We start from the raw sequence: 13,102 nt of genomic DNA, 5'->3' as shown, positions 1-13,102 counted from the left end.
TAATGAGAAATGCAGGGCTCAGATGCCATCCTGATGCAACACCACAGCCTGTCTGCCAGACACAGGGTCCCATCTCACAGCCGTGCATCACCTCAGCAGTGCAGACTCCCGCTAAGAACCTGGTTTTGCTCTGCACCCTCAACTGCATTCCTGAAGTTAGTTTTACTTCCATTTATTAATTTTAAATAGTTGGGCGAACACTTACAATTGAGAAAGTGAAGCACACAAAAAAATCAGGTCATTTGTATTAATTTTAAGCATCCAATGAGTGTGTCAGTAAATTAAGTGCCACAAGCTCCATTCTGTGGTCAATGATGAGACAGGCAGCTCCCCAGCACAACCTACATATTCAGTGAGCTGCACGTCTTCCTTGGGATTAGATTGCATGTCATGAAGTCCTGCTAATACTCAACTGCTTGCCTCATGTAGTGCCTAAAATTTAGGTACATTTAGTTTAGACACATTTGACAAGACTCAGGGCACAGTTTTGCTATCCTCTTCAATAAAACTTACTTTTTCTACCTATATATATGTATCTCATAGTTATCAACAGATAATGTCATTAAACAGTCCGCACTATAATTTTAATTCATGTTGTTTCTCATTGAGCTGCATGCCAAGCCTTAATTATCTATAGAGGTCAATTCTGAAAAAAAACCAAAAAAGCCCTATCTGAAATTAAAAAAAAAAATTCTTTAAATTATTGTCAGACAACAATTATACAGACAAAAGTTCAAAACTTTACATTGGCACACAATTTATTTTAGTAAGTCTCTTTCATATGTGTTTTTGTGTTTAAGTTGTTATAATTATTTCTAACTTTGTTCTAAAATCTGATGGATAGGCTCAAAGGAATCACCATATAGTATAATGCTAGATTGTTCTCCACTGAAGGTGCCTTTTCCTTTTCACCGTCTACAGAATGGAGTTTGCAGCATTGTCACTAAGAGTTTAATACAATGCTATCATCCTTTTTTTTAGCAATAGTAGACAATTACAGTGATCAAAAGTGTGGAACACTTTCTCACCAGATGCCTCTAACTGGTAGAATAACTTTTATAAGAAATATTAGAAATATACCACTGAAGTGTCCAACACAGTTTTCTGAAACCTTAGTTTTATTCCGCACCCAGCCCCTCTCCCCTCTCAACTACAGGTTTCTAAATATAGAATAATATCCTAAATCATATGGTATTTAAACTTCTGTTATTTTTGGAAGTCCTGTAACTTTTAAAATACTAATGCCTAGGCTTAAAAAGAGTAGCAAATGTTTCCTGAAGCAAAGACACAGTGGCCTCAACAACCATGCACTGCTGATGTATTACCACAGACAAATAGAAGCAGCAGCAGAACAGGGTAATCTCCACTCCCATATCTCAACAGATGGAAGCATTTAAGATGAACAACACTGATGTGAGAATAGTACAAAAGAATATTTTCCTCAGAAAAAAGGTGTGTAATTCTCTTTTAAAAATTAAGAATTTAGGAATCCATGTATTTCAAAGGCAAAGTGTAATGATGTGAGTTAAAGCAGTTACAAAGTCACAGCCCAGAAAAAACTAAAAATGATAGACCTAAAACCACTCTTGCACCCTCTACCCTGTCTGCATTATTGCATTGTGTTAAGCACAAGAATGGTTTAAGCAGCTCCAGAGATCTATCTAAAGCCAACTAAGGTCAAATTTCTGCACTCAACAAGTACAAATTTACCTGGGAGGACTGAGATAAAATAAACTGTGGCACTTCAGATTCTAATAGATTTCATTGTTTTTTCTACTGTAAAGTAGGTTGGTATTTGTAAAAAAAAAAAAAAAAAAGAAAGGCAAAAAAATGTTGGGTACCCACGTACATAAATGGCTGATCCAGCTTCTTCAGACACCTCCAGGTGGCAAGCATGTCTACCATCCTGTCTTGCTGTAGGTGATTTTGCCAACTTAAATCCTGCAACTACGAAGGTGTCCTATGGGGAAAGGGTGATAAACAGATGATTACATAGGCTGTATCATGTACTCTGTTTTAAGAGTATGTGACATGAAATTTCACCCTAAAGTCTCAAGACATTCAAGAAACAAAAGTCCTGACCAAATTCTAAACGCTATCTTCAAATTTCTCTATTTAGCTCTTCTACCCACGGAATGCATATTTCCAACCAATGCCAGCTAGGCCTTTCCCGCCCCCCCCCCCCAAATTCCGCTAAAATTTTCACACCCTTGATGCTACTGTGACTGAGCGCTAATTTTGACTAGGGCTAGAGGGGAAGAGTCACACTGAATAAAGCAAAAGAATCATTCCCCTTTGAATATACTGAAGACTGACTCCTTTCTGGGTAAGCTTAACTATCTTCCAATTTCTTCTTTAAGGGTCAAATACGTAGGTCAATCAATAGGCAGGTTTCTGGTAGCAAAAGAGACATTACAAACTTCTCTGGCATCACTCCTGAGATTCTGTCACAGGAAGCAATTGCATTTACAACTGCACTTTCACTTTGGTATGAAGTTCCTCAGACACCACAAAGTGACCAAGAAAAGGATGACTTAAGGGGGAAATTATTTCAGTCCCTGCAGCAGCTCACCTTTTTAGTGCAATCTTACCAAAAAAAAAAGGAGAAGATAGAAAATACATTTGGGAGACAGAGGTGGTAAGAAAGGCATCTGAGCAAAGATAATGCTGGGAACTCTGATACAATGTAAAGCTCTTTACACTCAGCTCCTTTGGTACCTGAACTGTATAGCAGGGCTATACCAGTTTGATCCATTCCAATAAACATATTAGACTTGGAACCCTATTTCTATTTGACCTTCTACCAAAAGCACTTCCATAAGCTTTTACTGAATGACTTTTGTTCATGTGTTTATTTGATTACAACAAATAAAAGAGTTTTCTGATGAAAGTTGACAGTTTTAGCCGAATATTGCACTATGATGGCTCTTTTTTTGCTATTTCAGCAATCTGACAATGCTACTCTAAATGATTTAAGATCCAAAACCTTAATGTTTTGCACAAGAAAAAGAATGGCTGCTAGCTTAAGTGACAGTGATATATTTAGTTATCACAGGATCTGAAAAAAAAAAATTATTGCAGAAAACATAAGTTGGATCAGATAGTTTAATACACAACGAAACTACTTAGGGCATGGTGATCTTCGGGTGGTGTCATAAATAGGAATACAATGTATATTTTGACTAAAAGATAATATGGAAGTCACCTAAGTGAAAGCCATACTCAGCACTAAGGAAGTTAAAATGGGTCAAAACAATTAGACAACTCAATATTCCTTGCACCTGGAACATACTGCCCTGCTAACATACATTAAGGTTGTTTCATTCTTTCCAGATACACACACAAACACAAGCTTCAGGAAACTCAGCTCTTTTGCAGAAACCAGGTGCTAGCATGCGTCTTTCCTTTCACTGTTGCTGATAGCGCTCATGGTGTTCCTTCAACAGCAGAATCAACCTTCAGCTAAAAAGCTTTGCCCTGCTATACAATATTCCCATTTCAGCATTTTATTAGATTGCAGGCTGCACAAGATTCTGGGACTTGGTTGCTGAGTCAGGGTTGGAGCTCTGTACAGCTGACTTGACTTGTCTTGTTCTCCTATGTCAGAAGAACTTGAGAATTACACAGACTCAAGCCTTTACACAGGTTGACAATAACTGGAAAGGTTTTAGTGAATAGTATTAGATCACTAGTGACTATTCTCATGTAATACGCAATGCGTAACATGACATTCAAAAAACACCTGTGAAAAGACTGCAATAAAGGAAGGACAATATTTTCCCTCATGGTTATTCTGTTACAGAACGTGAAGATTCTCAGGAGACGAGAACAACATGGTTATTCACATTTTTGGGAATAGCCTGCTCCTCTCCTCTCCCTGGGCTAATTAGCTAAAGCTGTTAAAGTATGGGAAGTACGATATGGAAAACTACAAAACGGTGACATTTGAAATTGTAAGCAGCAAACAAAGTACTGGACCTTACTGAAGCAATTCTTTAATGGCTAAAACTTTGTGGGTTTTTTAAAATTAAATCTATTTCCTAACTGCCGAATTCCAACTCTGCTAGTTTCAGAAATCATGCTGTTTACTCAGATTCAGATTCTTCCAAATCTGAGACATGTGGAAAGTACCATGAAGGTTCAGTTCACTGGGGAGGACCAAACACTGGTTTTAGTGCACTCTGGCTGTCTAAGGGCTGCTGCCTGTGGGTGTGGTTTCCTACTCAGCTCTTTAGTACTGATCTGCCTATACTCTAACTGCTGCTCAGGGCCTTGTTCAAGATTTGTATTTTTATCTGGACAATAAAACGGATTTGTTCTTTAAATTTAAAATGATTCTGCAGCTTGTTCATTTAGCAGGTTAGTTCAGGAACCTCCCATCCTGGATTCACTGTCGAAATTCTGTGGAATCAAGAAATTTGTATAGAGACTGTCACTTCTTATTTTACCCATATCTGACGGTTGTAAAAGATTTTTCTGCCGTAAACAGACTGAACTGATTTTGCTGATCTTCAAGACATGCCATGCTAAAGAGAGCAACATATGACAAACATTAAAACCAGGCTTTGATTCGCAGCAGAATCCAATGTACAACTGAACACTCTCTGACCTGCACACCTTATCACCCAGCCCAAAGCCCCTCCGAGTTGTTCCCTCAAGCTCACACATGTCAAAGGGATGAAAAGGGCCATGCGCTGATTTCAAGGTCAAAACCAGCACAATTTCTAGACAGGTTCTACTAAAAGGATCTAGGTAGTTTTTATTTCTTACAGCTAAATTAATTTGAAAGAATTACATGAAATCCTTCATTCACAATCACTAGGTGTTATTTATTGACTTTTCCTTCACATATCTCTCCTCCAACCAGCATAGGTTATTACATGTAAATAGAGGAAGATGTCCTATAGAATCTTTTTGCTCTCACCCAGCCTGTTATTTAACAGACTACACACTACAAATAATGCATACTTCCCAAGATCTACCACCATACTATCTGTCAGAGTAAGCACCTTTTGCTGGATAATGTTGTGATTTCTTCAAAAACAAAGTTTTAACCCATTCAGTTCACGACACAAGCTCAACTATTTGTTGATGGAAGCCACATGGTAAATAATGCCAGAAAAATTCCTCAAAGTACAAGGAATTGCATTGCTAAGCAAGACTTCTAAAGACATTTACAGTTTCATTAAAAATACAGTAAATATTTCTAATATTTATTTAATATTATTATTGATTATTTTGCATTCTTAATTTAATTTTTATTAAGACAAATTATGTGACTGGAAATAAGGCAAGACTCACAAAGAGATAGAAGGGTCTACAAAGATATGTGCCAGAATATTTCCATAGGAAGATTTCCCCTATACACAATTCTGCTTTTTTTTTTTTTTCCTCCTTTCAAATGCTACATTAGGTCACAACTATAACTTCAAATAAATTTCTACAACTATTAACTAAAATTTATAAAACTGATATTTTTTTAGCCTTGTTTTTTACAGAGATAAATTTCACTGCCCTGTCAGTCTGTCCTACATGTTCTGTAACTTCCAAACTCTTTGCTGACTTCAACTAAAATTTGAAAAGTGATAAAAATCTCAAAACAGTTACATCTTTGTTGAAAAGAGAGAAACACTAAACTCTTTCTTGGGCAAGAAATAGCAAGATCACTTTCAAGGAATATAAATAGTGCTAGGAACCAAGCAAAAGTAATTATTTAATGGTTGAATTACATAAAAATAATACACTTGTCTCTGAACTGAAAACTTTCCATAAATTCAGAGCAACTTGGACTTTAGGTGTCATTTTGATGTCATGCCCTAAGGTCTGCTGTAATTTTTACCCTTTTTCAACATACAGATCACCAGAGTTCAGGTGTACTAGTCCATTTAAGCTGAAAAACCCTGACAGAATTCTAACTAAGCTATTGCTATTTCCATATTTGAGAAAGCCCTTAACTTTTCTGCATAACAAATATTTCTAAGAATGTGAAAACAAAGCCCTATTTTCTTCACTAAATAACTTTCCATCTTTTTGATGGAGAAAGACTTTTTACCAGGCCTGTAGTGATAGGACAAGACGCAATGATTTTAAACTGAACGAGGGTCAATTTAAATTGGATGTTAGAAAGAAATTCTTTCCTGTGAGGGTGGTGAGGCATTGGAACAGGTTGCCCAGAGAGGGTGTGGATGCTCCCTCCCTGGAAGTGTTCAAGGCCAGGTTGGATGGGGCTTTGAGCAACCTGGTCTAGTGGAGGGTGTCCCTGCCTGTAGCAGGGGGGTTGGAACTAGATGATCTTTGAGGTCCCTTCCAACCCAAACCATTCTATGATTTAGTGTGAATTTGTATCACAAATGAAAAAGCACTAACATGACTTCATGAAGTACTCTACACTAATTTTAATTTGATATCTGGCTAATATTGAAATGTCAGAAAACTGACAGGCAATCTAATAAAAAATATTAAGTTGAGGTAATTGTTTTCAGCTTGTTTCCCTTCTTTATTTGCAATACTGTCTCATGAACTCACAAGCTGACTTGCCAATGTCCTCTACCCTGCAGCTAATCAAACCAAGCTTGCATCTCTGACGAAGTAAGATACCAGCACCCAGCCAATAAAGAAAACCATATACGTAGTTTTGAATTAATTAAAAAAAAAAAAGCTTCTAGTGTAACTGTCTTTTAAATCAATTTAATTCTAAAAACTGTATTATCAAATGGCAATAGACATTCAAATTATGGATGACTTCTCTATCATCCATATTCAGGATCCCTTATTTGCTAGGTAAACGGCACTGACAAAAACAATTGCTTTGTTTTGATACTATTGTTATGTAAATTTTTTCTAAGCAAATACTTTTTCTTTTTTTCTAGTTCGTATTATAGATTTGAACTGACTGAATAGACTATTTCTAATTTTGGTGATAGCTATACAAAGACAAGATAAGAGGTCAACATATATCTGTAGAAAACAATTCCTAAAATGAGAAAATACACATATATATTACCCCATGGCGTATAATTTTTGCACAATCCTCTGCCATTTTTCCATATATCAAAATATTGATGCTGTTGATCCGTGAACTTCTGTGGACATTATCCAAATCTAGAGGGAAAAAAGCAGAAGCGATTCCAATCACCATTCCTTCTCCAAAACAAAACAGCAGTGGGAAGAGATTTCCAGAATAAGTTAATCTACAGAGTCTAACACTTTTCTTTCCAATTAATCTACAGACAGAAAATTGTTTCAAGTAGTTATACCACTACTTTTGTGTGCCAACTACAGGTATAACAAGTAGAATATTCTTCATAAGAAGGCCATTTAAAATGTGCACGTTGTACATCAGTGTACATTAAATGGAAATGACAAAGACTTCCACTTGGGCAATTCAGTGTATAGTGTTAGAAAAGAAATATTATCCAGTCACATTTGATTTTTTACATTAACACAGATCATATTGTAGAACTATATAAAATGGAGATATTCCAGGACATAGACATATCAATAAATAGCCTTACAGGAGGACTAAAGCAGAAATTACGGTGTTATTTTAAGAGTCTTCTACCTGTTACTGTTTCAGAAACAATGCTAATGATTTAGATGCACAAACTTATTTTTGTGGCTGTGGAGAATGTGGAGAAAATCTCAGCCTTCCAGAACAGGCACATGAAATTAGAAAGACTCAAGGAAGTTTTGTGTCCCTCTTTGGGAACCCTGAAGCAAGCAGGGAAACTGCCTCAGGTCCCACCAACTCCATTCACCTCTGCTAATGCCAGTCACAAGCAGTATCACCAGGCAGGATCTGCAGCCCTCAGCCTGCTCTTCGGCCACTGTCACAGAGTTTCTAGAATCAGGAAGGCTCAGACAAAATGAGTGATGATTCTCTAACCAGTGTAAGGAAGGAGTTGAGAAGGAAATGGAAAGTTCCTTGAATTCAACATAGACTCCTGACTAATGACATCATCATCCTCTTTCCTGACTGGAAGGGCTGATGAGCTTTGGACTTAAAAGGGACATACTATTTTCTAGTATCACTTATTATATGATGAATAACTTAAGTCTTTCAATGTGTTAATGTGTCTACTGATATTTGAATACCTGAGTAATGAGGTGAAATTCCATTTTTTTAACTGCTTAGATTAAAACAGAATGAAATACAAATATTTTGCTGCTAATCAACATACTGACCTATATTAAATATGCACTTACACAGTATATACTATGTATATTATATGGTAACTGTTAAGTGTGTATTTTTGTTAGTCCTTCTTTACAAACAGTTTAAAAATATACCATTAAGGTGTACATATAGCTAATGTACTTCCAGGACAGTATTTTAAAGGATTGTGCAATAAAAATTCTACTGAAACATAGAGACTGTATTGTTTCAATTAACTTACCTGGCATAAGTTTAAAGTAACCTATTTTTGTAGAGAACAAATGCTTTTAGAGAGGATTTTAAATGCGACATGTTACTGAACATTAAAAAAGCAGGTACTAGCTTGATACACCACGATATTAAAAAAAGTGTCAAGAAGTTCAACAAAATAAATTTAAAATGTGTACTTAAATGTCTCACCTTGAAGAACAACCTTGAAAAAGTCTGTCCCATCTCTGAGTTTTGTTAGTGGGTAGGAAAGAATAACTATTCCCTAAAAAGTAAAAAGAAAAAATAATATGAACGAAGGCTATATGCCCAAGTTACTCAAACACTGATAACAGCTGAAACATCTGTAAGCTAAAAAAAGGTTAAATTGAAGTGGTAAGTGCAAATTACCATATGAATTCTTGAAAAAAAATCATAAAACTGCTAAAGACAGCATTGAAGAGCAATATGCTTAGGATACAATAAAGGAAATATTACATGTCAATACTACTTAGATGCTACTGACTAGATAAGCTTAGACTAAACAATGAAATAGCAGCTATGGAAGTACCTTTTACTAGTTACAATAATAGCACAAAGGCTACAGTTTTAGCACAAAACCTGAAAGGCAGATAAAAACGCAGAGTGATCAAAATCTTAAAAGATACAGCATTTTCCCCAAAAATACTGGCAAAGGATTACAACATAAATATCAAAACAAAACCACAGTCAGGAGATAAAAAATGTACATGATGATAAATAATCTATGAAAAATAAAAAACCTGTACAGCTGGGAGAACAATATTACAAAGTTTCGAAACTGTAGTGACCTATTAATTTTTGAATAATACAAATGCTCTAAAAGATGCAAAGGTTCTACTAATTATGTAAAAATACTCTCTTTATAGTAAAGTTCAAGTTATAATGAAGCAAAAATCACAGGCCAGCAACCTCAGTTATGTTAACATCTCTTGGGAACAAATGTGTTCTGTTAGAAAGATGATATCTCAATCAAAAGAGGTTCTCCTTCAACAGCAGCAAAAATGTCTGTCAAATGTGTTCTTCCACTGTATCCTTCTCGAGGACAGCAACACAGAAATTGGTTTAATAAAGAAAAATACAAAAATTTGAAAAAGACTCTATAAACCGTTTAAGAGAACAACACAAGCAGCACAGGAAATAAAATAAAAGGCTTCTTGTAAAGAGACAGCAGGGGCAATCTGTCTATAAATGCACAAAAGCAACATTAAGAGGATAGTCAGGTAAATCATAATGATTTTATAGTACACATATTCAGTGGAAAGCTTGACTTAAATGTTAGTAAACACATCTTAAACCAAATTAGGATAAAATACACAGCAGTTAATTGTTACTATAGAGGCTTTTCTGAGTAAAATTAGTCCTACAACATGTTAACTGAGGAGGAATCCAAATCAAATTCAACAATTTATTTTACTATCTCTTTTATAAAGAAATACTAAGACTCCACAAATCATCCTTTTCCAACCCAAAGTATATTTTAATTTTCTTACACTAAAAAATGCTCTAGTATGCTCTAGTTCTCTTCCTCAGCAGAAATACTACCCACTGCTTTCTCAACATGCCTGAAACTATTGGGCTTCATCTTCAGCAAAACCTACCATAGAAAAACCTGCTCTAATTCACTCTTCCCCCACAAATCCTGCACTGCTTATTGAGCCCACAGACAAACTTCTTCCAAAACCCTCCCCATTCCACGTGCCACTAGACTCACTCTCAAACTGACTATTTGCAATTCCTCCAGTGAATCTGTCTCCTTCCTTGCCACAGCCTCATTCCTCAGTCTGCTCCAACAGCTGATTTAGCAGCTAATTTTTAGGTTTGGTTCAGCTTTGCCACAGCAAAATCCAGAGGGTGATGAATTAACAGGAGGAGGCATCAAGTTCAGTTAAGGGACATCACAACTGAGGATGTATGGACACTGCTTGTACTGTGTTCCCACAAACATTAAAATTTGTATTGTTCAGAGGGATACCAGAAAGGAAAAAAGTTTCAGAAGAATGAAATTACTGAGGCACACAAGCCAGACAGAAGCATCCTGAATGGATTTTATTGCTTTTTCCCAGAACACACTTCATAAAAATCTTCCTCTCCCCTTCCTCCTTCTTCAAAGCAGGACCTCATCCTATTTTGGCAGGTCTAGAGTGAGTGTGCTGTGCCACCGCTAAGATAACCCAACATCAGTACATTGTAAGGTTCACTTCAAGCTCAGCCTGCAGAACTGGATTTTCCCACATATTTAATGGTGCATTACCATCAGCTTTATCAGCTCTCCAGTTGCACTGTTTTTATGCCAAGCTGTTTTAGTCACCTACTAATCCATGTCAGTGGCAGCAACATAAAGTTCTCTTAATATAAGGCAGAAGTCTGAGAAAAAGATTCTATACACTTTCTCTTTCAGCAATCAGCTATAACTCTGTATGTATGCTTTAAATCACAGTCTGGTAATAATTGTTCTGCTTTCCTAACGGAAACATTTATTTTGGCAGAAACATTTTCTAATCTATAATCTGGTTTGCCTGCTTTAACATTTCTTTTCTGAACAAGCATCCTGTTCTTCAGTGTCCAGGGTGCTTGCAGACATAGCTTTTAAAAGCAGGAAAGCCTATATGCCTTGCAGGTGAATGCGGACAGAAAAATTACACCCCGAGGAATAAAAACCCTGTTTACTAGCAACATTGGTTATTGATGTTTCCATTTGTTCCTTTACAAGACCTAAGGGAGGCTGGATCATGCTCAATCAAATCACCTCCTATCACACTCTACTGCTGTCTGCTCCCAAAAAGGGCAGTTTTGTTCCTTTGCTTTACCTACTTGCACTACTCCTTGCATCTCTGATACCATAATGAACCAGACCAGAGAGTGAGAGCAGCAGCAAACTACCCTCTCTCCATCAATATGGATAGTCTTCTGCCAGTTTATTTCTCATGAATGGACTCATCGCAAGCTCAGATAAGCACTAGAGCTGGAACTGGGAATATACAGCTGGGGAAGCAAAAATGCTTTCTGGATACAGAAAATCATTAGGCCAGTTCAGCTCATATTTTTAAAACAGTTGTGCAATTTTTGAAGAATTCAAACCACCTACGGTTTTCTACAGAATTAGGTTCCCCTCCCCGGCTTTTTTTTTTTTTTTTTTCCCTAACAGGCTGAAGGCAAGCCTGGGATGATGTTGATTTTTTGCCCCTTAAGCGTCAGGGATGTTTAAAAAGATTTTCGAAACCATTCACAAAAAAAGAGTAAAACAGGTTAAAAACAAAAACCCTTAAGATTTGACACTGCATTTTACACAGTATACTTGTTTTAGGGCTGAAAAAAATATTTCTGCACTTCACTAGTACACCAGGATTGTACTTCCAATCTGAAATATACTTTGGACTACTGTAAAATATTAATGCATACCTGATAAAAAAAACTAATTGGATTTTGATGCAGAAAGTTGCTACAGAGTTCCGTTTTCATAAAACTGGATATTGCATACGAGAAAGGAAAACTCCTTTAGAAGTCATTACTCTGAAAACTGATCCTTATGAGAATGGTGGTACTTACTACTATTTTCTTAAAAACAAAATACCACTTAACCCCCCCAATCCCTCTGTTTTCAGTACAGCCTTCTCCATATTAATGTGGGTCCACAGTTTAGAAACAAAGAAAATAAAACCTCTTATAAAATTTAAGCCTGACAATGTAAAAGTAAGGGGCAGAACAGTGAATCAATGAAGTCTATAGCAACAATGCAACGAAGTTCAACAGAGTCATAATTTTGCATTGCTTAAAATAGGCAACAGATGCACACAAAGACACACAGCTGCAGCAAGTCACCAACTGAGCTGGAATATGGAAGTCCCTTATAAATATACCAGATCCTTCAAACGAAGCCAAAATTTTTTTATTAGCAAGTTACCTGAAAGTATTTGTTGGTATGATCGAAGCCTTCTTGCAAATGTTTCAAATCCTCCTTCTGCAAATGGCTTGGCAGTGGAGTCTCAGATTTTCCTTTAATGATCTTCAGCAATTGAACAGGCATAGCTGCTTTCTCTAAACAAAAACAATAAATAGACTCCTGAAGCTACTCAACTTGTTCAAATTGAGTTACTAGAACTTGCAATTTACCCAGAAGGGGAGTATTTATCTACCTATTCCATAGTAAGAAAGTTTAATTAAGTAAGACTAAAATTCTTCAGAGGGATTGGCCTCATCTCTTAGTACCATGAATAGCAGGAAGAGAGAAAGTAACATTTCCTTGGCAACAGACAGCCATCCAAATTACTTTTTTTGCAAACATTCCAAAATACTGCAAATGTTTTAGTATTTTGTTGCCATTTTGATCGATGTATCAAGCAAAGAAAAAATAATAAAGAAAAAAGATGGGTATCTACAAATGCTAAACACTGAATGCACTGGAAAAAAGCTAAGAAATGTATGTCTGTGTTGTCTATTGTTTGTTTTCACTGTGCTAGAAGTCAATGAAATAAATTCTTGGTGACATCACTGTTATAATATTGAGAATAGGAGAGAGAAAGAGTAGTCTATTACAGTGAAGTTACACATATGAGAAATACAAGAAAGTGATCTAGCAATAGCAGTTATTGCTATATTTCCTCATTACACAGTAATCTCCTTCTTGGGGTATCTTTTTTTGCTGTACAATTTTTATTTAAAATGCGTATCTCTAGAAAAGTCACACCGTTATTAATCTTC

The 13,102-nt window shown here is 36.2% G+C and overlaps 1 protein-coding gene across 2 annotated transcripts in view; it reads right to left on the bottom strand.

Moving 5' to 3' along the window:
- Window positions 1-13,102, bottom strand: part of POT1 (protection of telomeres 1) — a 76,149-nt gene that overhangs the window by 57,307 nt on the left and 5,740 nt on the right. For both annotated transcript variants that reach the window (XM_054826948.1, XM_054826938.1), the window contains 4 exons: window positions 12,306-12,439; window positions 8,576-8,648; window positions 7,004-7,101; window positions 1,850-1,960 (listed from right to left, as the gene is read on the bottom strand). In XM_054826948.1, coding sequence (XP_054682923.1) covers window positions 1,850-1,960; window positions 7,004-7,101; window positions 8,576-8,648; window positions 12,306-12,428 — 405 coding nt within the window. In that variant the 5' untranslated portion in view covers window positions 12,429-12,439. The remainder of the gene's footprint in view (window positions 1-1,849; window positions 1,961-7,003; window positions 7,102-8,575; window positions 8,649-12,305; window positions 12,440-13,102) is intronic.

Source organism: Grus americana, chromosome 1 (genome assembly GCF_028858705.1).
Source record: "Grus americana isolate bGruAme1 chromosome 1, bGruAme1.mat, whole genome shotgun sequence".
In the NCBI taxonomy this organism is placed as follows: domain Eukaryota; kingdom Metazoa; phylum Chordata; class Aves; order Gruiformes; family Gruidae; genus Grus; species Grus americana.
Note: the sequence above shows the minus strand (reverse complement) of the source record. Positions and strands in the feature narration are given on the sequence as shown.